The 27995-nt window shown below is 41.0% G+C and overlaps 1 protein-coding gene across 3 annotated transcripts; it reads left to right on the plus strand.

Annotated features, from left to right (window-relative positions):
* trip12 (thyroid hormone receptor interactor 12) lies at window positions 1-27995 on the plus strand. Of its 3 annotated transcripts, none has more exons than XM_085371749.1 (42): window positions 1-95; window positions 3174-3320; window positions 3737-3862; window positions 4053-4837; window positions 9947-10052; window positions 12063-12199; window positions 12949-13032; window positions 13116-13211; window positions 13303-13454; window positions 13668-13703; window positions 13812-13907; window positions 14002-14094; window positions 14191-14352; window positions 14494-14562; window positions 14687-14852; window positions 15387-15504; window positions 15789-15945; window positions 16189-16342; window positions 17065-17293; window positions 17456-17574; window positions 18022-18229; window positions 18588-18688; window positions 20378-20552; window positions 20674-20815; window positions 21014-21205; window positions 21391-21542; window positions 21658-21815; window positions 21973-22046; window positions 22155-22354; window positions 22977-23104; window positions 23367-23518; window positions 23711-23853; window positions 23964-24120; window positions 24240-24338; window positions 24425-24539; window positions 24840-24994; window positions 25107-25271; window positions 25488-25652; window positions 25738-25851; window positions 26092-26186; window positions 26462-26565; window positions 26695-27995. In XM_085371749.1, exons 2-42 carry the CDS (start codon window positions 3223-3225, stop codon window positions 26889-26891), a joined length of 6174 nt encoding a protein of 2057 aa, XP_085227875.1. In that variant the 5' UTR covers window positions 1-95; window positions 3174-3222; the 3' UTR covers window positions 26892-27995. The 3 variants fall into 3 exon arrangements, with proteins under 3 accessions (XP_085227875.1, XP_085227874.1, XP_085227877.1); XM_085371748.1 differs by having other exon boundaries at window positions 1-74; XM_085371751.1 differs by lacking the exon at window positions 3737-3862 and having other exon boundaries at window positions 1-74.

Raw genomic sequence — 27995 nt, forward strand, 5'->3', positions numbered from 1 at the left:
TGAAACTAGCAGTGGTAGAGAGAAAAGAGGAGCTGGTGCACTGTCTGTTACAACTACAACACTGGAACAAATAGGTAACAACATTATACCAAAAGGTAGACATTTTCACTGACATTTAAACCTGTAGTCTTTTGGGATTTTGACAGTATTTAACCTCGAAATACATCGGAAGAATGGGTGTTGCGAAAATAACTCGAATCCCGGTCCTGCTTTCCTGTTTTTTTTGTGTCTAAAGGTATCAGGGGCCATTTCTTTTTGCTAGTTAGCGTTTACTTGCTAACTGCTAGCTAGACAACTTGTTAATGTTTGGGAAATTTTGATCAAAACTTTATCATAAACACTGAATTGGTGCGGTGTTGCCAAAAACGCTGTTTTCAACACAAATCATTTTAACCATCCTGTCGAGCTGGCAAAATGTTAGCCATCGACAACAAGGCTCGCTAACGTTAATTAGCTGGCATGCCAAGGTTAGCTGGTAACAGCTATAACGCTCTTGTTTGATTAAACATCGTAAGCTGCGCGACAGTCCTGTAGCTGCTAATTCGGTCTCGACGGGGTTAGTAATGTGGTGTTACCTCGGCTCCCAGCTTAATTGAAAACAGCGAGGTATTTTAAAGCCAATAGCCGGCTGTTTATTTATTTTTTTTGTCAGCTTACTGTTTGCGAGAGAACGGTCATTGAAGAAACCCTCGCTGTGGCTAGGCTAGTATTAGCTTGCTAATGATAACCTAGCCGTGACGCTTTGAATTCTGAGCAAGGTACTTTAACGGTAGTTGAATGAGTTGTTTGGCGTTGTGTGTCCCATTTACCCAAGTCTTAACAAGAACCATGCGCTGTGTTGGCACGCTGTTTGTTAGTGGTCAACTTGTCTTCCTGGCTAACAGTAGCTAAAAGGCTAGCCAGCGCTGTAGTAGTGAGAGGGAGGCACTGGCCTTAAGTCAGCTCAGAAAATATTGTTAGCCATCCTTATAGCTTACCAACATTAGTTGGGAGTCTGTCTGTACATAACAATTCGCGCTGACAATTGCATGGAGAGTGTAGAACTGTATCAGCGTCGTTACATGTCTAGGTGACAGTTGTGTATTTTGGATTTATTTACCCCCATCAATCGTAGACGGTGAGCTTGCTTACGAAACACAAACGTATTTCTCTTTTCTCTAAACTTGATTGTCAGCCCCCACCACCACAACACACACACACGTACACGTACACAGAGCTGTGTGTCCTGGCAATCTGACTGCCAACTTAGCTTGCGTTAGTTTACTTGTAGCCTGCTAGCTTTATTACATTAAACCGCTGTCGAAAGACGGGTCTTGTCGATGTTGCCTTTTTTCGACGTGAAGCTAATTTCGGATGAACCCGATCGTTATTCGCCAGTTGGAGGGGCGTATTTGCCATTTAGTAAGCATTATGTCGTTTCGTAACCCAAACAAGCTAGCTTCTCAAATGTGACAATTTGTTTGGCTAGGGTACTAGCTGAATAGGTTGACACACCGGCACGCCAACTACGCATTTCAGTGTAACCGTTGCTACGTTAGCCAGCGTAACTTTAACTAACTGCTGGTCCGCAGTTAGCAAGTCTTCTAGCGTTTTCTCTTTTTTAGATTCAAGATGTAAACGCCACAAGCTTCGCTTTTGGATGTGTGAAGCTTTTCTGTATAAATAAACCGATACGATGGAGGTATTGTTAAAATGTATGGGGCTTGCTAGGATATTAAGTGGCTAAACATGCTAGCGTTAGTCGGTGGTGGACAACTACGTCAGAAATATAGGCCTCTGTAAATCATGGGTATAAAAAAATCGGACACTTCAGTTCTTGTTTTAGTTATGTGGTAAAATAAACTGGGTCGATGGTCTATGTGAGGCTGTAAATCATTTGATGAGCTTAACTAATACCATTATACTCTAGTGGGGAACACCAGTTGTCAGAATGGACGAATAACAAAGACTAGGATGCACTGTCAGTGCAGGCCTAACATGGCCCAGTGAGCTTGGCAAGTGTGGCGTATTTTTATCATCAGTATCCGTGATATCATAGTTTAACTTGTGACTTAAATAGTCAGATGCTTTTGAAAAGAAAATTAAAAACATATTTATTTAGGGATTCAATGGTTTTTGTCTAGCAAATAATGAAATCATCTTCCTGTATGTGTTTAGATCAAGTTAATCAATTGTCTTATCAGTACTGTCACTTTATTGACTCCTGTGAGTTAGATACATGCATTCACTTCTAATGTTAAAAAGAAAACTTCTGTACTATTCTGATCAATTAAACTGTTAAGATTGTACTGCACCCCTAACACTAAGCACACTGGATCAGATATATAAATTTTATACAATGCTGTAGTCATTTTGAAGCATAATTGCTGTTGGCAGTTAGTTTAGGACTTAAACTGAAACCAGAAAAGAATTAAATTATAGTCTACCGTATTGTATGTTTATTTTAATTAGGCTGTGACCTTGGTTAATAATACACAAAGGAATCTTTTGCTGTTGTAAGGAAATTGTAAAATGATCCTTTTGATGATTTTAAGTATGTGAAAAGGTTCCAGTAGTGCTTTCTGACAAAGATTTAAAGGTACCAATGTGTAAAAATGTATTATACTGTGCGTAAGTAGGGTACTTGATGATATTCATGGAGCACAGGGAGGGGGAAAAACTAAAACATTTCAGTAAAATTTGATATTGGCAGTAAGGTTTAATATTAACAGCACTGCTGTATTTTACTGAATGTTATTCAGAGAAGTATACATTTTGTTATGACTGTTATTGAGAGATTAGGAACACGAACTGTGCTCTGTGCTATGATTTAGTTATTTTTAACGGGTCATATTGGGCCACAGTAATATAGTTAGCATAAAGTCTTTAAAAGTTCTTAGTTCCCCATTTTTGATTTTCAGCTGTGAGGGGATGTAGTTACTAGCATGTGGTGTTGCTGCCAACCCCCACCCAGATGTTGTATCTTCATGTACAGTCTTGAGAAAGTTTTGCCACTGATCATCTCAAAGGGGCCAGAGTGGTGAACCTGTGGTTCAATGATACGCAATCTCAATAGACGGCAGCTTATTTTAAACCACAGACAACTTGGTGGTGATGGTGAGAGGGTGCAGGTTTAAGGGTGGTCTTTGTATTTTGTTAATGTTCTTTTGTGGTCTCTTTTTCCTTTATTACAGTGAATGGTAGTGTCTAGAAAGGGTATGTCCCTTCAGGAGAGAGGTGCCAATGTCCAACCGGCCTAATTCCAATCCAGGGGGGTCACTGCGCCGTTCACAGAGGAACACTGCTGCGGCCCAGCCACAAGACCACACAGTTGCTGGAAGGTGAGTGTATCTGCATCCTTACTGTCCAGTTAAAATCAGAATATTTAAAAGGCAGCCGTAGTTTGTGGGCAGCAGTTGTTGAACCTTTCTTGAAAGAGCAATAGATGAAATGATGTTTCGTAGAGGGGAATTTGTATTTGGGTTGTGTCTCTTTGTAGTTAATTGGTATTTAAACTTGCTGAATGGTAAAATTGTCCTATGTAATCAAAGGAAAAGCTTATCTTTGTTCTTTTGTCATAGTCTGTAATTAACCCTCTTTTAGCTTTATTTTTCATTAATCTCCAGACGTGATAATGGCCAGATTATATGCAGAGGGAGACAGGCAAAATGATTTGGAGATTGATCAAGTCTCTTTATAAGTAACTTAATCACAGACACCCACACTGTTACGTGCTCTTTAATTTCCAACCTTACAGGTTGCAGTCAGAGCAGGTAAAACATAAAGCAAATTCCCCACCTGAAAGTAGAAGACCTAATTCTAAGGCTCCCAAAGCCACAGCCAGCTCAGCCACTGGCCAGTCCAGAGGGCACAGCTCAAGAAGGTACCTGTGTTTTCTACTTGGTGCTTAGTGTGTATGTGTGTGTAAATAGGGTCATGCATTTTTTTTGTCCTTTTGGACTTTGATCAAAATCTGAAAAAAAAAGGGCAGTGAATGTGGCATTGCAATGCTCTGCTTTTTAGGATTCATAAATCTTCTAAGATGGACTTCTGTGTCTTTTCCACCCTAACAGAAGCGGTCTTACTCTGTCCGTGGCTTCATTTGTATTGCAAGACGACCCAGAGGCTGCAGGAACATCTGAACAAGAGCGACCAGGCCACCAATCTAAGAGTGAAGGCAACCGAGGGCTGAAGCGAAGTGAAGCTCCTGACCAAATCAGTACCTTTGGCCCAACCCCTGCCAAGAAGCCGAAATCACTCCCATCACCCCGAGACAATACCTCAGAGACCAAGAAAGGCCCAGTTAAGTCCAAGAAGAGATCACTTACTTCAGAATTGCCTGCATCGTCAGGTCGAGGCCAGAGCAAGAAGAGTGTGGCCGCTGGGGCCTCGCCAATCCAAAAACGGAAAAAAGCAGACTCTCTCCCCGGTCTTAGTAGCACCGCTGGGTCCCTCCCCAATCGTACCGAGGGCAGAACTGCAAAACCCACCAAGCTGGCGTCTAAATCGGCCGCCTCAGCCAAAGCTGGGTGTAGCAACGTGACAGACTCCTCCTCCTCCTCTGCCTCCACCTCTTCCTCTACCACAGGCACCAACAGCACCACCACCCAAGGCGCCCGAGTCAAACAAGGAAAAGACCAGTCCAAGGCACGTCGCTCCCGCTCAGCATCTAGCCCCTCTCCACGCCGTAGTACACGTGACAAAGAGCAGGCCAAAGCTGCCAGCTCTTCAAAATTTGAGTGGGCAGCTCGCTTCAACCCCAAAGTCAATCTGCCAAAACCCAAACTGTCCTTGCCTGGATCATCCAAAACTGAGACCTCCAAACCTGGGCCATCAGGATTACAAGCTAAGCTAGCAAGTAAGTTACATTTACTGTGTACGTCTGCATTATTAGCTCTATGAGGACAGCATTTGTACTTCAGAAATTTTTCTTTCATATTTGTTTTTATATTTTTTCTATTGTTCAGAATAGTTGACTATCACGGAGGGAAGTTGTTGTTTTTTTTTTTTTTTTTGTTGTTGTTGTTGTTGTTGTTGTTTTTTTAAATAGAGCTCTCCTTTAATTTTTCTTTCCATTGAACTTAATACTATAAAGAGGGTTAGGATTTGGCTTGTGGGTTTATTTTTCTTATTTGTTTGTTTTTATCTTTTGGCACATTGGTCTTTGATATTTGAATTGAGGTGTTATTTTCCAGGGATTAAGTGTTACATCATGAGATACAAAACCTTATTCTGAACTGCTGGGAATAAATGTATTTGTTTTTGTATTAGACATATTCCAGCATAACTGGTAAAGCATACACATGATTTTAACTTCAGATAAAATTGTGCAGAGAAAACATTCAAAAAGGCCCATATGCAGACATTAGTGTAATTCATATATTTATGATTTATAAGTACAGTTGGTGACACTGTAACACAGTGTGTATAAAAAAAGTTTGTGTCTTGACTAGGATGTCTCATGTACACATGTTGAGTGTGGACTGCACAGAGCTGGTTCATATTTCAGGCATAAGTACCAGTAGCCTGAAACCGGAGATGTATAAATACTGGTGGTCATTCAGTTGTCAGTGATTTCACAGGTATGGCAGGCTCAATCAGCAGTAAACAAGACTTTTTGTAACATGGTCTATATCGTGGTAGTCCTGTAAACTTAGTATAGTCAGTTACTGCTCTGTAAATTACTATGAATGCAGATGTTTTGAGTTTTAGCACAGTACACTAAAGCTGGTTCTCTTGCCCCTCCCCCAAAAGAGCAAGTATCTGAAATGGGAAACACATTGCTCCACCTTTGCATGTGTGCTGCAGAAGTTCACAACAGTTTCAGCTATATTGTGGCAAACATGTCTTTAGTTATCATAGAAGAGAGGTCAGTGTATTATTATTTTTTGTTTTACTTTTTGTGGCTTATCATATCTATAACATGAATTTGCATGAAGTTTTTTCTCCTCAATTGACATTCACAACACAGAACAGCACTTTAAGAGGAAATTCAAGAGGTCAGTAGTTTCAACAACAGTATTAAAAACGGTTATCATGAATATTGGAGCTAACGCTGGCGCACACATTAACGTTAGGTAGACACAAAGAGTCGAGGGTCACAAGGCCAGATAAAGAAGGGCACAACGGATGCCCTTCTTGCTGCGTTTTATTTCAAGTGGGAAGTCAAAAATCCCGTATTCCAAATTTGAATTATCAGCTGGAATACTGCCTCAGTTTGGATTTATATTTCTAAAACTTGGAACAGGCCTGTTAATCTTGACTTAACAATTCAACATGGCAGCAGTGTAGTAAAACTGTAAAACATGTACTCTGTCCTGAACCAGGGCTCTAGACTAACGTTTTGCCATGGTTGCACTGGTGCGCCTAAATTTTTTTTTCTTAGGAGCACCAGCACAAAGGTTAGGCGCACCCAAATTTTTCAACCGCATCACTTAACAGCGCAGTTTTACATGTGCACTTATTTGGGGGGTAAATTGCTGTCCATACAGACAATATTCATTTGTAAATGATTAAATAACAATCTTGTGCTTGAAGTGCTTTGGCACTCCTTGGCAATATTGTAGACAATGTTAAACTTGATGGAAGCGCATCTGTAACCGGAAGGTCGCCGGTTCGATCCCTGGGCTCTCTGGCCTGGTCGTTGTGTCCTTGGGCAAGACACTTTACCCTACCGCCTACTGGTGTTGGCCAGAGGGGCCGATGGCGCAGTGGGGAGAGGGGACACTTAGGCAGTGCATTTATCATGACATATAATGTATTTTCTGGATACACTGTGATTTTTCAGCATTCAGAGATTGATGACTCCGTGTCAGAGCACTGGCTATGAATTTCAGACGGATCAGGGTTTAACTTAACAAAAAAGTTATCAATAGTTATTTTCATCTTTTCTTATTACCCATAGCTCTACATCCACTTCTGTCGGGCCTAGGCTACTCACTAGGGCTGGGTATCGTCACTGATTTCTATAATCTATTAGATTCCGATTCACAAGGTTTCGATTCGATTCAATTTTGCCTCAGACAGTCAGTAATGATACTTGTGAGACTTCATCAGAATTGTGAGCATCACAGCAGATGCCTTTGTGTTTTATTCAGTAACTGAGAATAAAACTTCCTGGCCTGGCTTTTTATAGCATATAATCTTAAAAATATTCTGCAGTATTCTCCAATTTTGCATAATTTCTTTAAATTTCTTCAGTATTGGGCAGCAGAAATTAGGCTTTCCTGTCCGAGGACATTTAAGTAAAAACAAAAAAAAACCCCACAGCTGCCGACAGCGCTGTAAACAACGGTAGACTGGTGGGTAATAAGCGAATGAATAATGCCAAAAACAGAGATTTGAGACGGGAAACTGTTCTTAAAAGAGAGAGAGCTGTGCATGAAGTGTGGTGTTTTTTTTGTTTTTGTTTTTTTTTTTGTTTTTTTTGTTACTTGAACAGTTGGTCGCACCAGTGCGACCTAAGATTTTATTTTTTATTTTTTTATTTTTTTAGTCACACCATTGAAAAATTTGGTCACATTCTAGAGCCCTGTGAACTGTTGTGTATTTTTACTCGATTAATAAGTCACATACAGTACTGACAAAACTACCTGTAAGTGCTGCAGGAGTGGTTCGAAGCTAAAGAAAAATGGGCCTTGCATATTATTGCTGCTGGTGTGGTATAGCTTTACCTTGTTAGCAAAACAAAGGCATCTAACTTCCTTGATAAAGTGAACGCAGCTAGTAGCTATGGCTACTAGTACTTAGATACAGGAGCAGCCCCCGCCCCCATGGCACCAAAAATGGCTTTGCGTATCTTCCTGGGTATTGACAAGTTTGAAATTCCAGTATTGTGACAACCATGTTGTGTATATGTAATAAAAGTACTACTTAAATGAGGTTTAGCTAATAATTATATTTGGTGAGTTTTTGTGTCCCGGTGACCATCAAAATTTATACTCAGGCTTTCTCTCCAATCATTTACATAAGGACTTCATTTAACTGCCTCAAGGTGTTGCCAAAATGGCCACAGAGTTGCAAGAGTTGCTTCTAGGAAGACATTGGCTCTAGTATCCAGCTTGTCTGATAGCCTATATAGACCATTTGCACAAATGTATTAGTGAAAATCTGGTATGTCTGGTGAAGTGAGTTTGAACTCAGAGGGGTCAGTGTGGGGTCAGTCTGTTCTAGATGGGTGAAAGGATAGTAACTGAAGTCAGCTCTGTTCCATGGGCTATGGCCCAAATAGAGACCCCTCCTTCGTAGGCTTTGGTGTGTTGGCCCACCAGCTGACCAGAGTTATGTTTGAGGGCAGGGAAGGAATCATGAGCTGGTTCTGTCAAAAGGAAAGTACTTCATCTCTCCTGCCATATCCATATCTGTCCGCCTCTGCCTTTTAATACACAGATTCTGTTACTTTATGCTGTAATGGTGAGTAAGCATGTACAGTGCTGCAGCATGTTTTTGTGTGCTTTTCAGTGCGAAAGAACATTTTGATCATATTAAATTAGTCACGTTACAGCAGCCTGTGTCATAGGACAAGTATGTGCTTTTAGTGAATTACCCCCCTGGAAGACTTACTGAAATAAGTCTGATGGACCTTTATGTTTGACATGTTGTAAATCAGTAGCAAGTGGGACATGAAGATGAGGTCAAATGAAGTCCAGAAGTCAATTTTTAATGTTTAATTCATTTGGTTTTAACTCTGTTAATATTTATTTTTATGCTACTGAATTATGAGTCACAGACCTAGCATGAAGGTTGTCTTGTCATAGTGCCATAGGTGTTGCTATTAATACTCACTGGTCTGTGGTGCAGGGCTCTACACAGGCAACACCAGTGGGCCTTTACTATAGCATCAGTCTTTGCTTTTATGTGTTGACTGTGTTTTCACAGATTTTTAACCATAAACCTAATGTAGTGGCATGTTTTCTGTTTTCTTCCACAGCCCAAACTTCTTACATGTTTTACTATTGAATAATTAACCCTTTAAAACCGGTCGGAGCGGGCACGCTCTGTTTTGCGTAACTATTTTTAAATCCCGGTAGCACTGCAACCACGTGAGCTAGCGCAATAATTTTTTTTGCATATGAAACCGGAGGAGTTGTACTTACATCTTATGCCATCAGCTTGTCCTAAGTCACGGTTTCCTTCCACATATAGCTTTGCAAAAAGTGCATAAAAAGCGCTTGCAGCAACAAAAACATAATATTCCACAAACACGCTTTGCCAATCCGATCAGCTGTTCATAACACTTCCTACGTTGGAATAGACGTCAGAGCGAACTTTCACGTCCGCCATTACCTGCCCGAAACCAGAAGTGACGTCATTTTCACGGAAATGTAGTTTTTTACCATCTGGGCCTCATGAGCCTTTACTGGTGTTTTTAAAAGTTATGTTTGACTTTATAACTTTCTGTGTAGTTTCTGGGATGCTTAGGACTCATATTGCACTGCTGGAAATAGTTTATTTTGATGCATATGCTGCTTTTTTGCAAATTTGCATTATAATATTTATTTTCGTTTTTCCTGCAGTAAAAATAAAACTATGAAGACACAAAATAAATTTCCTGTGGTGGGAATCTATTTTGTGCAACTTTTTTGTATTTACAATTTTTAGAGATAGGCCTCTTAAATTTCTCTAACTAGAAATATGTTTAAAAAAACAAAAATGATTTTCAATTTTTTTGTAGGTTATTGCACTTTTTTGCAATTTATATAATTACTATGCACTTAATGCAGACATATTATTAAAATCTGGGCTATAATGGTTGTATTGATGTATATCAACTTGAAATGCTCCCAAAATGGCACTACAGCATGTAAAAATATAATATCAGCTCTGGTGGACTTGGTTCTATGGTAGGTCTTAAAGGGTTAATTAAAAAATTTGATTCACCTCCTGTAGAAGATGTTTTTAAATGAAAGAATTTGATGCCACTGTTGGGGCCCAGTCCAAAAGTTATAATCACTGTTTTCTATTTTAGGTTTGAGAAAATCCACTAAGAAGCGCAGCGAGTCTCCTCCAGCAGAGCTCCCCAACTTTCGGCGGAGCACACGCCAGAAGACCACGGGCTCCTGTGCCAGCACCAGGTACACTACAGTGACAAAAAACAAAAATGCATGTTACTTCTGGATATTTATTTTTAAGGAATGTGCACATCATTGAAGCTATACTAAAGTTAAGAAATGCATATTCATGATTTATTCAGCATCTAAAATGATTGCAGTCTAATTTTAATGATGAGACCTAGTGCTGTGCTGTCAGTCTTTTCTCTTAAGCCAGAATGATGAAAAGAGCCTTTTGGTCAGGAATATCTGTCTAGAAGTTGGTCTATAAAGGTTATCTGCAGACAGATCATTAGTGGTGGCCTTTCTGTGCCTTTGTCTCTGAGGGTCCCTCACCTGGTCCACTTATGGTCAAGTGTTGGTTGGTACCTTTTGTCCTACAAAGTTCTTCCTGTAGATCGCCCAAAGCAGACCAAGGATTGTGCTGCTTGGACCTCTTTGTGCCTCTGTCTGCACCTGCAGAACTCTCACAGAGGCTAAGGTGCCAAACGCCAACAGTAGTTGGCATTTCAGAATAGGCTTTACTAAAAAAAACAAAACACACATCTGCTAGTTTATGCCATTTCTTCTACCGCCTCTGTTTCTTTTCTATTTCCCCAATAGGACATTAAACTCTTAAAAATATAAAAGATAATTTACATCCTGGAGTCCTGCTCTCAAAAATTGACAAATGTGATGCTGTCTGTGAAGCTGAATTTAAGAAATAAGCGCTTAAAGATTTGAGAACATGTGTAGTGCCATGTTCTGTCAGGACAGAACGCTGGGTCATGTGGTTGGTCGGCTGGTTTGCGGCTAATAGACTTCTATTAGTTTATGTTAGCTAACCAGAGACAGAAACCTTCGTGAGAATAAGGACACTAAAACTAAAAAAAAAAAATCACTTGTACAGCCCCTAGATGATGCAATCAGTTCACAGACAGTGTATCTATGTTATGTTATATCTAGGTCTACATTGTATCTATTTCAGTTTTTGAGAGCAGGGCTCCATGATGTAAATTAGCCTTTATATATGTAGTGTTTCATGTCCTCTTTAAGGTTGGAATGTTTACTATATTACGGTAATGACTAATCATGGTAAGTAGTTGCTAAACTTTTTTTTTTCTTTTTTTTTTTTTTCATTCATTGGACTCAACTCACCCAAACACCTTAGCTTACATATATTAAACTCTTGGTTGTAGTCTACTGGGACCTAACTGATGCCTTTTTTGCTAGTGTGACTGCTTTATTCAGATGGGTGGCCAAAGGGTTGAGTTTAAACTTTTTATCAGTTTGCATATTAAAACTTTTAAATAACAAAAGATGAAAACTTAAAGATCCCTTGCTTTATTTCATGATGTTACACCAATGTTGCCATTTTAAAATCTGCTTGGTCTAATGATATTTTATTTTAAAGCACACGCCTCATCAGCTCCAGTGTCTGTCAGTAGCAGAGCTCCACCCAGACTGAACTGGATGTGAAGCCACTTCTCATCAAAACAGAAAAAAACTACTCAAAGTCTGTTGTTACGATTTCAGTAAAAAAACAAAAAAACAACAAACATCAAGGCTGAAACGATTTTGTGCAAATGCTGTCATTGTGTTTGTTTAGAGTTCATTTAAGCTGAACGGGTTAGCAGCTTGTATCAGCTGAGTGGCCTTAAATAATCAATATTTAGGTCTGCAAATTGGCATTTTGGGGAAAAATGTCTCCATCACAGAAGGTACAAACTGGTATTTCATTGTGTTTATAGATCAGACCAACTGACCCCAATTTATTTTACCACCCTTTACAACATGAGGTGGCACAACAATCCTGCACAATGTACATGGTTGGCAGTATGCCCATGAGTTTAACATGAAAACTTCTAACGTGCATTTGATAAAAGGGCAATAACTATGCATGGAAGCCTCTGTTTCAGTTGCATGATCCAAATTTACCATAGTAGAATCACTAGCCAAGGGAACCACTGCTATGTATTCGTATGATACAGAATGCATTGGAGTTTGACACTATAAAAGTATAATAATCAGAGTCTCTTTGTACGCATGTAACAGTCGGCGGGGCTCAGGCCTGGGCAAGCGCGGGGCAGCCGACGCTCGCCGACAGGAGAAAATGGCCGACTCCGACAACAACCAAGATGGGGCCAACTCATCAGCCGCTCGCACTGATGATGCATCACAAGGGGCTTCAGGTACTTTCGCTAACAAATTAAGATTACTTATTGCAACCAGAAATAACTCAAATGTTGGAATGATGTGTGATTGGGGTGTAGCTGAACATGTACTAAGAGGTTTTTCTAAAGTAAAAGGTGAACTACTAAGATTTCTGCTCCGATCTTTCTCATAATTATAGACTAGAAAAGTCGGACTAACTAACACCATGTTTTTATAATAACTCACATTGCAGTTTGAAAATGTCAGTTAATTATTCACTTCATTATTCAATTAAGCTTAAGACTTAAAAACTCCTTTGTCCCACACGCCATCAAACTGTTTAACTCCTCTCTGGAGGGGAGAGGGAGGAGAAACAGGAGGACAAAGGAGGGGGGAACGACTAAGCTGTAGTGCCTCTTCACCTCACTGTACAATACCTTGTGCAATACTTTTTGTAAATAGTCAATGGTGCAATAGACCTAAATACTTGAAATGTGCAATTCACTTGTATTTTTATTCCTATTTATTCTATTTATCCCCTTCGTATATTTTATTTATATTTGTCTCTGTATTCTGTAACTTCTGTCGGTGCTGTGCTTTTTGGAAGTCGAATTTCCCAGAGGAACCCACCCGAGGGATTAATAAAGTTCTATCTTATCTTAAGATGATTCAGATTTCCATTCATTTATGTGAAGATGAAAACTTAACACAATTATGGCCATTTGATACATTGTTTTCACTTCAATAAAAAAAAATTAAAATATGAATTTTTACGGTTTATTTCCAGCGTCAAGCTCGGTTGCTGGAGCAGTGGGCATGACCACCTCTGGTGAGAGTGAGTCTGATGATTCTGAAATGGGAAGGCTTCAAGGTATGTTAAAACCACCTTAGAGATTTCTCATATTACAAAAAATATTTGACCTTTTAATACATAAAGCTTTGTATGTCCTTTAGCTCTACTAGAGGCCAGAGGTCTCCCTCCACATCTTTTTGGGCCCCTGGGACCCCGCATGTCTCAACTCTTTCACAGGACCATAGGCAGTGGAGCCAGTGAGTAATGTCTTCTAACATTGACATCAGCGTTCTTGTTGCACTCAAAATATTTTAATAAAAAAAAAAAAAATCGCTCCCTTGTTTTCAGGTTCCAAGGCTCAACAGCTTCTGCAAGGCCTCCAGGCCACAGGTGACGAGTCTCAGCAACTCCAAGCCGCAATAGAAATGTGCCAGTTGCTTGTGATGGGCAATGAGGAAACACTTGGTGGATTTCCTGTGAAAAGTGTCGTTCCTGCCTTGGTAAGTCCTATTTTCTTTGGCTGTTTAGCTTCCTGTACTCCACAGCCCTGTTTCCTGGTTTTGAAGCAGTGTCTCACCTATTCATTGTTTTACAGGGAAAAATTCCTCCCACAGTTATGTGTAATGTAAATATTGGTTGACAGAAAATCAGTTACTTTTTATTTTTTCACATGTATGCTATTTAATTCCATGTAACTGCTTGCTCTTTCGCAGATTACACTGTTACAAATGGAGCATAACTTTGATATTGTGAGTATGACTGGCTTCTGTTATTGTAAATGTCGTTGGTTTATTTACTTTTTGTTTGGGGGGGGTCATGCAACTGATTATCTTCACATCATTGCTCTGTGCATTCAGATGAACCATGCCTCGCGTGCACTCACTTACATGATGGAGGCCCTCCCTCGATCTTCTGCTGTGGTGGTCGATGCCATTCCTGTCTTCCTGGAGAAGGTAAAGCATGGCACTTTCTGTCAGTAATCACTTGTTAATTCATAACAGTGACCTTCTCATATGCTAATGGATTGTTCGACTTTCTTGTCTGCAGCTTCAGGTGATTCAGTTCATTGACGTAGCAGAGCAGGCCCTGACTGCCTTGGAGATGTTGTCAAGGCGACACAGCAAAGCCATTTTGCAGGCCGTAAGTGTTACGCTGTCTTTTTGTTGTGCCATTAATTTGTCTTTTCTCTGCTAGCCGCATTTAGTCGTAATGATCCTCACCTGTCATCCCTTATAGGGTGGGCTTGCTGACTGCCTCCTGTACCTGGAGTTCTTTAGCATTAATGCTCAGAGGAATGCCTTGGCTATTGCAGCCAACTGCTGCCAGAGCATTACTCCAGATGAGTTCCACTTTGTTGCTGACTCTCTGCCACTGTTGACTCAGAGACTTACTCATCAGGTACAGTTTTCATATAAAGGATACTGATCTGACATTAGCAACAACGGTACATTACGTCTGATTTGGGTCAAGCAGTGAGGTCATTTATTTAATGTGGTAAATCTTTTACTTATCCACCATTTATTCTCTTGCCTTTTTTAGGATAAGAAGTCAGTTGAAAGTACTTGTCTCTGTTTCGCCAGACTGGTGGACAACTTTCAGCATGAAGAGGTCTGTACCTCAGTTTGTTTTTGGTAGACCATGTTTGCTGTTTCAGTTGTTTCTTGCCATTTAGAGATTTGTAGTCCACATGCCCTCTTAATGTACATTTATGCATCTCCGTTCAAATCAACAGAACCTGTTGCAGGAGGTGGCATCAAGGGACCTGTTGACAAACATCCAGCAGCTGTTGGTAGTGACTCCTCCTGTGCTCAGCTCGGGGATGTTCATCATGGTTGTGCGCATGTTTTCACTTATGTGCTCCAACTGTCCATGCCTGGCAGTCCAGCTTATGAAACAGAGTGAGTAACATTTGCACATAGGCCACACATTAGTAGGCCCCCTGACAGTATTGGCTTTTTCCTTTTTGGTTTTACAGTGTATTTACTTTACGGGATAGCATATTTTTAATAGATTTAAGACGTGCTAGTTACTAGATACAGTTTGGTAACTTGTTTCCCCCCACAAAATTACTGAAATCCAAATTATGACTGCCTGTCAATAGTGGTCCTGCTAACAGCTACATCAACCTACATGATAAAGCTTTTCATTTGCTGTTTCTCATCTTGTGAACTTGCAGTCTTTATTTGCCAGCAAACCAAACAGATGTGACACTAAACATGTACTTAATGCTATTTTTGTGAACGTTTGCAGTCCTATGGCTCTTTGTAAATGATTTAAAAAGAATTGCCATGTCTTGAAATTAATTAATTTTATTCATTGCGCAACCCATTGATTTATTTTTATCAGTAGTGTTATTATGGTGTGTATGAACTTGAAACATAACACTTAACAGAGAAAATGTTTGTTTTTATCTTTTTTTCTCTTCTAATTAGACATAGCAGAAACTCTGCGTTTCCTTTTGTGTGGAGCGTCAAATGGCAGCTGCCAGGAACAGATTGAACTGGTACCCCGGAGCCCCCAGGAGCTCTACGAGCTGACCTCACTCATATGGTATTGTTAAGGTCACACTGGGCAGTGTGGCAAAAATTAAAGACTAGCAGACATACAGACACCTGAGCAATGTTTTTATTTTGTTTGCTGCACATAGTTTATCAAAACTATGGGCGTCAGTGTGTTTTACCACTCTGTGTGTGTGTGTGTGTGTGTGTGTAAACGTGCATATCTTTCTCATGTAATTTAAGGAATCTTCCTTAAAACAACAGCTTATTACTTTGTGGCATTTTTGTTTATAACATTTTTGTTGCATTGGGTAACCTCTGTATTTTCCCTTTCAGTGAGCTGATGCCCTGCTTGCCCAGAGAAGGCATCTTTGCAGTTGATGTAATGCTTAAGAAGGGCAGTGTCCAGACAACAGAGGGAGCAATCTGGCAGTGGAGGGATGACCGGGGACTGTGGCATCCTTACAACCGCATTGACAGCCGCATTATTGAGGTACACATTACTGTGTTGTTATTATTATGTTATGTCATATCAGTTTAGTCATTGTTGAAATTTTATTTATTTTGTAATATATTATAATGATTTAGTAGGATGCTACAATAAAGGATAACTAAAGAATGAATAATGGGTCGACTTTTAAACCTTGTGTCAGAATATTTAATGTGTTAGGATCATGTGTGGGTATAGATCTGTATATCTCTCACTGATATTGGGTGTGGTTGTCTTGCTCTGCAGACAGCCCACCAGAACGGGGAAGATGAGATCAGCTTGTCAACCCTCGGCCGCGTATACACAATTGACTTCAACTCTATGCAGCAGATCAATGAAGACACAGGAACAGCACGTGGTATCCAGAGGAAACCTAACCCTCTTGCTAACCCCAACACAGGTATTTTACTAATGATATGTGACGAAGATATGTGTGAAGACGAGTGTATTTTAGCAGAGAATAGAATGGGAACAAACTCCTTGGGTTGACTTATTTTAGGCTCGTAAAAGGAAAAGTCCTTTGAAAATCTAAATAAGCTCTCAGTGCCTAATGAATGAAGATTTATTTATTTTTTGTCTTGTGAGGGTGGTAGCTATAATCAGCTTGGAGTCGCACAGCTATATTTCTAACAGTGACAGGTTAACGGCCCAAAAAATAAAAGCAAAAAAAATTCCCTGAAACAATTCCTTCGTTGTTAAATGCAATGTTTTAGTGGTGCAGCAGCACGAGCATTTGCCCCAGATTGTTTGGTATGCTTCATTGAAATTGAATTTGTTTGCTTCAGTACACACTGTAAGCTTAACAGTTACTCAGAAAAATGGCAATAACAATAGTTCAGCTAGTGCTAGTATGGTCGGACACATTAGCTAAACTTAAATTTTGTAGCTACTGCTGTTATTATAGCTTAAGGATAGTGTGTGTGTGTGGGGGGGGGGGCTTTACAGCTTCCTAATTGGCCACAGCAAAAAGAGAACTAAACTATGACCCAAACAGTGAGGTATATACTAAACAACTACTATACTCTACTACAGACCCCTGAAATATTTCATTTTATCATTATGCAGTTATTGAGTGCATATGGTTAATGGCATTAATCTGACCCGTTCCATGTCTATCATTAGGCAGCCACCAAGAGGTCCGTCGTGAAGATGCACGAGCCCAGTTGATGAAGGAGGACCCTGAGCTGGCAAAGTGCTTTATCAAAACTCTGTTCGGGGTCTTGTATGAGGTGTACAGCTCATCAGCTGGCCCAGCTGTCAGACACAAGTGCCTTAGAGCCATCCTCAGGATCATCTACTTTGCTGATGCAGAGCTGCTGAAGGATGTGCTGAGGAACCATGCTGTGTCCAGGTAAGAGTCTAGGCTACTGGCTCCTGTTAGCACTGATATTAAATCTGGTTGTGGTCTTACAGTAGGCTAAAGATGTTGGAAAGGAAGAATTTTAAAGAAACAACAGGGCCAATGTTGGGATTTTAAATTAAATTGACCTTTGTCTTGTGTTTATTTCTACAGTCACATTGCCTCCATGCTATCTAGTCAGGACTTGAAGATTGTAGTGGGTTCACTGCAGATGGCTGAGATCCTCATGCAGAAGCTCCCAGATGTTTTCAGTGTTTATTTCAGAAGAGAAGGTAGTGTATGATCCCATGGAGAACTGTGGTTTCTTATCTGTTCATCACACCAATAAGACAGTATAAGCGTTTTGTAAAAGAAGTATGCTCTGAAGCTGTCACTTTGTGTTAGTTTTTTGTATGATGTCATAGCTAAATTAATGTTTGTGGATGCAAATTGTTAAAGCTTTAAATGCAAAGATTTTTTTTAAATAAGATAGTAAAATGTGACAGTTAAGGCTGACTTTACCTAAAACCTTACTATATTGCAAGTGTGGCAATGGTGCATTGATGCTAATGGTTTCCTTTGCATTTTTTCCCCTGATGCATTATTCCCTGAATTACCTGAAATGTGAATTGAGTCCCAGTCCTCAGCCAGAGCTCTATGCTGGCGTGGAGCTCTGTATTGTGCTTCTTTTAAGGCTTTTTTTTTTTTTTTTTTTGCAATACTTTCTTTTTGTCTTCAAGGTGTCATGCACCAAGTGAAGAATTTGGCAGAGTCTGAGAGCTTTTTGGTCACTAGTCCTCCAAAGGCTTGCCCTAGTGGCACCGCCAGTCTCTGCACTACCACCATCAGCACTGCATCCACCACATCTGCTAATAATACAACTCCTGACCTGGGCTCACCCAGCTTCCAGCACAGCATGGACGACTCGCTGGACCTCAGCCCTCAAGGGTGAGTTTGAGGCCATATGTGGCTTTGGTTTGGCTATCTAAGGAAACGATATACATTTTTTTTTTTTTTTTTTTTTTTTTTTTTTTAGCAAAGCCAAACATCCAGTGTGTATTTGGAAGAAAAGCTCATAAACACAAAGTAATTAAGTCATTAAGAGCAAATATTGTTGTCAAATAGTTGCTCAACTACTTAAAAATGTAAACAGAGCACAGATAATGTATATTGTCTGCAATTAATACATGTTACTATTTATCAAAGCATTATAGGGTATGTATGTATGTCTGTAGTTAATGGAAGAGCAAATATCTTTATAAATAACCACAAGAGCATGAAATAAATAACTTTCTCTTGCACATAGGCGGTTAAGTGATGTCTTAAAAAGGAAACGACTACCTAAAAGAGGACCTAGAAGGCCCAAGTACTCGCCACCAAGAGATGATGATAAAGTAGACAATCAGGGTGAGTGTCCCAGACACACTTTGAGACACAAATATGTTACAATAATTTTGTTGAAAAAGTTCTGAACCATACTCTTGAACTCAGATCAGTATGAGACTAATTATATTATACAGATTGACAATATTATTTGAACGTGTTTTTTGCACATTTGTTACTGTTTTGATGCATATGTTAAAGCAGGGGTGTCAAACATTTGCAGGCCACATGCAGCTCACTTTGATCTTAGGTGCTGTCAACACTGTACACAATGCAGAATGGTGCGTAACAAGCAAGCAAAATAGGCAGAAAAATATCATCATCTATTTTTGATGGAAAAGTGATCTGGAAGCACACTGAGAGCAAGAGAGCTGTGCAGGAAGTGTGGTGTGGATTTTTCTTTTGTTTGTTTTGGTTGGTTGTTTTTGTTTTTTCCCTGTTAATACAAGGGTAAGATAAAATTCATGACAATGTTTTTTCAAACGTCTTCTTTTGCTGCTGGTTCAGTGAATTTTTGTCAGAGGTTGCGAAACTTGCGGTTTCAGAATCTCTGAAATGTCGGTTTTCAGCTCCTGGGGGCACATCTGTGTACGCGCCGTCGGGTAAACAAGCCCACTTTGTGTTTGCATCTTTTTGCGGAATCTGTTTACCTGCTCTTTGGTCATTTGGTTTTTTTAGCGGTTTAGTGGTTTTGAATCCGTTTTGTGGGCTTTTATCTGAGATTCTGAGATCTGTATTAAATTACAGATCTGGGAGTAAAACCAGATGTTCTCCCTTTCACCTCTGGGGGCATTGGGGTTCAACAGGTTAATTGTTTATTGCTCAATTACTTTGTATAGTATGAATAGCCATGAGGGAGGTTTTTTATTAGTAGGAAAAGTTGTAAAACTTTTGAAAATACAGTCAAGTCTAGAACTTCTGCTTGTGCTTGCTTGTGGTGAGCAGCAGATCAAAGAAGTTAAGAATTATAAATGACTTCCTTAGCTGTGAGACTCATTTAAACACTGAGCCATGGCTCTGTGCCACATGCAGACATTTCTGCATCTCTTCCATTCAAAGACACTTTATATAATTTATTTTATGTAATACTTAACACTGAACTGTGAATGTAATACTTTTTGTCCTCCACAATGGAAAATGGCTGAAAATAAAAGCATGTATCACTTTATCCAGCTCCTAATGTCATGTAGCCTGTGCTCGTTTCTTCATTTCCTGACTGTCTCTCTGTGTAGCTGGTCTGCACCACTACACATGCTGTCTTGGGAACATCTACCTCCCTTCCTCCTTTTCACACAATGGGATGATCCCAGTCTGTCTTTGCATTTGATTGGTTGGATTGCCCATCAAAATAAAGTCCCACCCCCTGCCTGCATGGATTCTCAGCAGGGCTGAAGTTTCGGCTCCTATGTACAAACGTACCATTAATAACTGACACATGAAATTATCTAGCGGGTCGGATATAATTGTAGGGCTGTACATTTGACATCCCTGTGTTAAAGTAATACCTGCCGGCTAATATTTACAGTGTTGATCAGAACCTGTTGGTGTACAGTAACTTTTGGTACACTGAATTGTTTAGTCATAATCCTTTTATTTATTTTTTTTGTATTATTAAAAAAAAAAACCCCAAAACCAACCCCAAATGAGCTAAATCTATAATAATCAAATATTTTTTATGTTATTAGTTGATAATTCTCCTGTTCTTCCTTTTAGCTAAGAGCCCTACCAGTACTCAGTCACCCAAATCATCCTTCTTGGCCAGTCTCAATCCCAAGACATGGGGCAAGCTGGGTGCTCAGACCAACAATGCCAACTCTGAGCCCTCGCGCACAGCAGGAGTGAGTGGCCTCGCAAGGGCCCCTCCCAAGGACTCAATTTCAAATAACCGGTACGGTTGTGAGTTAACGAAGACAGCTTAGCTTTGTCTTTACTCCTATATTATCCAAATCTCCCGTCGTGGGCTAAACCATCGTCCTTAACAAGTGAATTATTTATTTTGTCATTTGTAGAGACAAAATTAAGGCCTGGATCAAAGACCAAGCGACTAAGTTTGTGGAGCGCTACTTCAACTCTGAAAATGTGGATGGCAGCAACCCTGCACTGAATGTCCTCCAGAGACTTTGCACAGCCACCGAGCAACTCAACCTCCAGGTAAAACATGAGCGCTACCTCGAAAAAGAAGTTATTGAACAGCTAGCAACATCTTGTACAGGGTTGGTTTGTTTGAGGTTTTAAAGTTATAAGATGTATTCCAAGAAGAAGATGGTAGTTGTACTTGTTGAGTACAAAGTAACTATCAATAGTTAAACCCCATACCTGAAATATTTTATCATCTGATGCATTTCACAGGTGGACGGTGGTATGGAGTGCTTAGTGGAGATCTCCAGTATTGTGTCAGAATCTGATGTGTCGTCTTTTGAGATCCAGCACAGTGGGCTGGTGAAGCAGCTGTTGGTCTACCTGACCGCCAACACAGACAGAGAATTGCTGAGTCGTGATGTGCGGCTCAAAAGGTTCCTCCATGTGTTCGGTGGCTGTCCGGTGAGACTAAAACATATATTATTGTTAAATTATCTTATTCTGCTCAAGTCTGAAAGTTCTGCAGTGATCTGTTTTTAGAATCAACGGTTTCCTCTAATAAATGTGTTTTACAGGAAGATGGTGGAAGCATGTTTGCTGGGTTTGTTTCTAACTTTTTATTTTTAAATTCCCTCATTTTGTCTCAGCCTCCAGGAATGGAGCCCATAGGTCGCCTGGATCTAGCTGAGAATGCACCTTACTTGGCCATGGTGCACAAGATGAATAGTTGTCTGAGCCAAATGGAGCAATTTCCTGTCAAGGTGCACGATTTTCCCAGTGGCAACGGCAATGGCAGCAGGTCTGTGGCTTTACGTACATTTTGTTTCCAGCTGTTTGTGCACATTTTGGTGTGGTGTACTCTTTTTTTTTTTTTTTTTTTTTTAATTGATATGAATCTCCCACTCTCTCCTCAGGGGGTCTCAGGCACTCAAGTTCTTCAACACACATCAGCTTAAGTGTCAGCTGCAGAGACACCCAGATTGCACTAATGTTAAACAGTGGAAAGGGGGACCTGTAAAGATCGACCCTCTGGCTCTGGTGCAAGCCATTGAGCGGTATCTTGTTGTCAGAGGTGAGAGACATTTGCAGAATGTTTATGTCAACTTGTGCTTCAACCCCACTGCAGGGCACTTTGCATTGTCCAAGAGACCAAACGTTTTTCAGCTGTTAGCCATTTTTCAGAACTCGCTGTTAGGTTGCATTGTAAATTTAAAATCTTGTCTCCACAGGATACGGCCGAATCAGGGAAGAAGACGAAGACAGTGATGATGATGGCTCAGATGATGAAATAGACGAATCACTGGTATGCGATTCCATTCATGCCAAATAATGGTTGTGCGTGTGCTTCTATATAATCCTCTGTAGATATGCATCTTTTTAATCCCTCCTACGTGATTTCTTGATTACTCAGGCGGCTCAGTTTTTGAATTCAGGCAGCGTACGTCACAGACTGCAGTTCTACATTGGTGACCACCTGCTACCGTACAACATGACGGTGTACCAGGCTGTGCGGCAGTACAGTCTGCAGGCAGAAGAAGAACGGGAGTCAACAGATGATGAGGCAAACCCACTTGGCCGAGCTGGCATCTGGACCAAAACACACACAATATGGTATAAATAACCACTTTTTATACCAACTAAATATCTCATGACAATCAAGATTCAAAGTCTCTTAAAGGGGGGGGGGGTGACCGTGGCTCAGGGGGTTGGGAAGTGCATCTGTAACCGGAAGGTCGCCGGTTCGATACCCGGGCTCTGTCCTGGTCGTTGTGTCCTTGGGCAAGACACTTTACCCTACCGCCTACTGGTGTTGGCCAGATGGGCCGATGGTGCGATATGGCAGCCTCGCTTCTGTCAGTCTGCCCCAGGGCAACTGTAGCTCTCCTCCACCAGTGTGTGAATGTGAGAATGAATGAATAGTGGCATTGTAAAGCGCTTTGGGTGCCTTAAAAAGCGCTATATAAATCCAATCCATTGTTTGTTGTTTAAAATATTGGAGTTTACTGCTTTAGTTGCTCTAGGTCAGAGTGACAGGGAAAAGGCACGAAACAGCCACTTAAAACCAGTGAAGATCCTTTACAGAGGCTTGCAACACACCAGGATGCCCCGCTTTTCAAAGACGTATTCTTCTCTGTGGCCTTTTAGAAGTAAAACTGGGACTGTACATGGTTTTTTTTTTTTTTTTTTTTTTCTTAAAGCATGGAGACCATTTTCTCTTTTATCCTGTAAACAGGTATAAGCCTGTGAGGGAGGACGAGGATGGAAGCAAAGATGCTGTGGGTGGCAAGAGAGGCCGAGCCCAGACTGCTCCCACCAAAACCTCACCCCGCAACGCCAAGAAGCAGGATGAGCTGTGGCATGGTGAGAATTTTGGATATCTCAGGAGTAAGGCTTTGTTCGTTTTACATTAAAACCTCACCTGCTGGCTATGAAATACTTGATGTCACTGACATTGAAATGTCAAGCAGGCCACACAGACTTGTACATCTGACATTTGATGTCACCTTTGCAAAGTTTAACTGTGAAATCAAAAAGCAAGTGAGCGGATCTGTGGTCTTATTGTTCAGTTTCTACTGAATCTAAATGTGTATGTTTTGATTAAAACTATTCCCATTGCTCCCAGATGGTGTATGTCCCAGCGTCATCAATCCCTTAGAGACATACCTCACTTCGGAGCCACCAGAGACCATAACTTTTGATGACCCTTCTTTAGAGGTCATCCTGCTGCTGAGGGTCCTGCACTCCATCAGTAGATACTGGTTCTACCTGTATGATGTAAGTCTCCTTTGGACAGGATTCTGACAGTGAGGAACTTAGTGTGTGTTTGTTTCTGATAGAGTTTTGAACACCAAATATCGTCCTTAAGAAAATGTTTTCACAGGCCTTTACACAATTAGGATTGTTCATTGTGTTGGGACATAAAATATTCCAGTAACATTGACTTTAATATTTTATTTTGTTGTACAGAACGCTGCGTGTAAGGAAATTATCTCTACCAATGAGTTCATTAACAGTAAACTGACAGCCAAAGCCAATCGTCAGCTGCAAGACCCTCTGGTCATCATGACTGGGAACATCCCCACGTGGCTCATTGAGCTTGGGAAGTCCTGGTAAGTTTCACAAGAATAGTCTGTGATCTGTTTTGCAACGCCAAGATTACATTTGTTGGGGTTGTTGCCTGGCTGTAGTAACACACTTTTCTCTCTCTTTTCCTCTGCAGCCCCTTCTTCTTCCCCTTTGACACTCGGCAGATGTTATTCTATGTAACCGCCTTTGACCGTGACAGAGCAATGCAGCGCTTGTTGGACACAAACCCGGAGATCAACCAGTCAGATTCTCAGGACAGCAGAGTTGCACCACGTCTGGACAGGAAAAAGGTGCAGTGTGTTACTTCGAAGCATTGTGCTGTACTTTTTCTACCTTGGAATCCACATCTTGTGTCGTGTGACCTGCTAAATGTGATCACGTGATTCCCTCTGTTATGCTGTGTTTTCAGAGGACGATAAACCGCGACGAGCTCCTAAAACAGGCAGAGTCTGTGATGCAGGATCTCGGCAGCTCCAGGGCAATGCTCGAGATTCAGTATGAGAATGAGGTATTTAAGTTTCTCGTATCTGAATACTCAAACTCTGAAAGAAAATAGGAGGAAAGTTTGGACTTTGTTTTCCCTCTCCTTTTCAGGTGGGCACAGGTCTCGGTCCCACTCAGGAGTTCTACGCTCTGGTGTCTCAGGAGCTTCAGCGCGCCGATCTTGGTCTTTGGAGAGGCGAAGAGGTTACTCTGGCCAATCCAAAAGGTACCAGCTTATATCCTGCAACTGTGAACAGACGTGCGGGAAATGATGAAAAGTGTTGTTAAATGACGCGAGTCTGTTAATACAAAACTCATTATCGAGGTAGTCTTCATCTCATTAGTCAGGCGTTAATGAAAGTGCTTAAGTTTGGTTTTTGAAGGATGTCGTTATTTAGGGGCCACTGATTTTAATTGATCAGTTTTCCCAAGAAGATATGACTGGAAGCGAGAAATGCATTTTTATTCATATTTAATGTTACAGTATCTTGTATTAACTTTCAGTGACCGCCTTCTTGTTTTGCAGGAAACCAAGAGGGAACCAAGTACATGTTCAGCTCCAGAGGACTGTTTGCTGTTCCCTTCGGCAGGACGACCAAACCAGCGCACATAGCCAAAATCAAAATGAAGTTCCGTTTCTTAGGAAAGCTAATGGCTAAAGCCATAATGGACTTCAGACTGGTAACGGCCTCCATTTTCATCTCTTGCACACCGTTTAGCATGCGGAGGCTGTAAACATTTACATGTTAAAACAAACTTTCTGACCTGATCCTGTCCTCCTCCTCGTCTTTAGCTGGATCTGCCCTTGGGGCTGCCATTTTATAAGTGGATGCTACGGCATGAGATGTCTATAAGCTCCCACGACCTGGTGAACATTGATCCCGGTGTTGCCAAGTCAATCCAACACTTGGAGGATATTATCCGCCAAAAGAAGAGGCTGGAGCAAGACCGATCACAGGTAGAGCGCAGAGAGCTTGTGTTTAATGAAATTAGCCCAGAGTATTGTTCTGTGGAACGATGCCTCTAAACCTACTTAGAGATACTGCTGTTGATAGTGCTCCCCCTTCTTTGTACATATTTTGGTGTCTCTTACCTTTAGATCATACTTTATACCCAGAGCAGTTCTCCCTCACTTTTCTCTGCTAACCTGTTTGTCCTCGTTTGTTTCCATCAGACGAGGGAGACGCTACAGCAGGCTCTCGAGAGCCTGAACATGAATGGCTGCTCATTGGAGGACCTGGGTTTGGACTTCACCCTTCCAGGATTCCCAAATATTGAGCTGAAAAAGGGCGGCAAAGACGTCCCAGTCACAATCTACAACCTGGAGGAGTACCTCAGGGTATTTGAGTTTTTCTAACAACCCACGCTTTTATCAATCCTCCCCCCGTCCCCACTGTTCTTAATGTTTTGCTTTGTCCCTGTAGTTGGTGGTGTACTGGACTCTAAATGAAGGAGTGTCCAGACAATTTGAGTCTTTTAGGGAAGGGTTTGAGTCGGTCTTCCCGTTACATCACCTGCAGTATTTCTACCCAGAGGAGGTAAGAAACTTTGTTTTGTTTACTGCGTGGTAGTCATTTTAAATCTATCTGTAATGATGAAATTCAGCAGTTTTCAACAGTGTGTCAGCATTGCTTACAGCCGCACTCGGTGTGTTTTTAGGAATGCAGGGTAGACAAAAATGGGTCAAATATAGACACGAGTTGTTTACACTTTTGGTAAAGTAAATCCTGTGCTCATAGTTTTGGATTTTCTCATTCCGTTCTCACTTTAACATTTAGCTTGACCAGTTGCTGTGTGGCAGTAAATCGGAGACGTGGGATGTCAAGACGCTGATGGAGTGTTGTCGACCGGATCACGGATACACACATGACAGGTGAGACAGTCTGTGGCTCTTAAGTTTTAGATCGTTGTAAATCTCAGCGTTCTTCAGTATTTATGCGAAGAATTTGGCTGATGGTGGCAAAGCATGATCAATTCCACATTCCTGGCTCTTACTGGAAATATCGTGACTCTCGTTTCTAGTAAACAGAACCCACAGTGCAGTCAGCTAGTTGCACCAGTTTTACCATCATTGCAAAGCAGAGGAGTATTTTTGATCATTTTAGTAACACAGTAACTTTTCTCAACCATTTCATCCCGTTTTTGCAGCCGTGCAGTTCGATTCCTGTTTGAGGTGTTGAGCAGCTTCGATGCCGAACAGCAAAGACTCTTTCTGCAGTTTGTCACAGGAAGCCCAAGACTGCCTGTCGGAGGTGAGGTGCATCATACACACACGCACACCATTTAATGAGCCTGACATGTGACTCTTAATCAAATAAACTCGGATGTGTTTGTACTGCAAGTCTGCCCCGCGCTCACCCGCTGTTGCCCTTGCATGGCAGGTTTCCGGAGCCTGAACCCACCTCTGACAATTGTGAGGAAGACGTTTGAGTCGACGGAGAATCCAGACGACTTCCTCCCCTCAGTCATGACCTGCGTCAACTACCTGAAGCTGCCTGACTACTCCAGCATAGAGATCATGCGAGAGAAACTGTTGATTGCGGCTCGCGAGGGCCAGCAGTCTTTCCACCTTTCCTGATCTCGCCACATCTCAACATTAAAATGCCTTCTACAGCAGCCGATGAAATCATGACTTCCTCCTTAGTTTTTTTGTAATCACACACATTAAGGCTACATGTACAGCCTTCTTGTTAGAGAAAGCAGCTTGCAGAAAAATTAAGACTCTAAATATATATTTGCTGCCCCCGTCTCTCAAAAAAAGGAGGGGAAAAAAAAGAAAAATGGAAGGGTGTTCCATGACGCAGAACTTAAAATATAAAGAGAGTAAAATCTTATATCAGTAGTTGAGTAATGTTAAAAAAGATGAAAACATCTGGGTGACATTTTAAATTGCTATGTGATATTTAAACAAGACAAAAAAGACAAAAAAAAAAAAGGGATGTCTCCTCTCCAGAGTGGTGGACAGCATCACTGGGTGACGGGGGAGGAAGGGGAGCGGGGAGGGCGGGTTCCATTGAGCAAGCTAGGTTTACTTTAGCTCCAAAGATCATTTGTACAGACAAATTTGCAGACTTTGCTCATTCTACACATTTGATAGAATAGCTCTTTGTTTTCACGTCTCCCCCTCAGTTCGACTGTTCGCGTTCTGTTCTGTATTATATTCGCCCCCAGTTCGTGTGTTGCATTGTTATTATAATTTTTTATTTTGATTTGGTTCGGCTTCCCCCTCCCCCCAGTGTGTCTTTGCTTCAAGTTGTGGAAATGAAAGTTGCAGTTGGTTGAATGCGGGTAGTGATGAGCTCATATTATCTTTTTTTTTTTTTTTTTTTTTTTTTTTTTCTCCCTCTCGCTCTCTCTCCCTCTGCTCCTTCTGAGATTGTGTTCTGGCCTCATTTCCGAGAGCTTCAGCTCAAATGAAGAGTTGTAACTAATGTGTTGACCAGGTAAATTTTTTTTGCTCTTATTTTAATAGAGTTGGCGTCTTTCTGTTGGATCCTACCGGACGCGTAGGGTTATCTTGGTAGACCAAGCTCTGAGCAACCCTCAACACATAATGTAGCTGGGCACAAAGTTTGGCTGGTCTCATTTTTATCGTTTCATAGCCAGATTAGCATTTCAAGTTCATTTTCTGGAATAAAATATATATGCAGTTTCACACCCCGTTTGAAGTGGGAATGTCTGC

Source organism: Diplotaxodon limnothrissa, linkage group LG14, assembly GCF_057381915.1.
Source record: "Diplotaxodon limnothrissa isolate DT_005_m linkage group LG14, D_limnothrissa_male_GT1.1, whole genome shotgun sequence".
NCBI lineage: Eukaryota > Metazoa > Chordata > Actinopteri > Cichliformes > Cichlidae > Diplotaxodon > Diplotaxodon limnothrissa.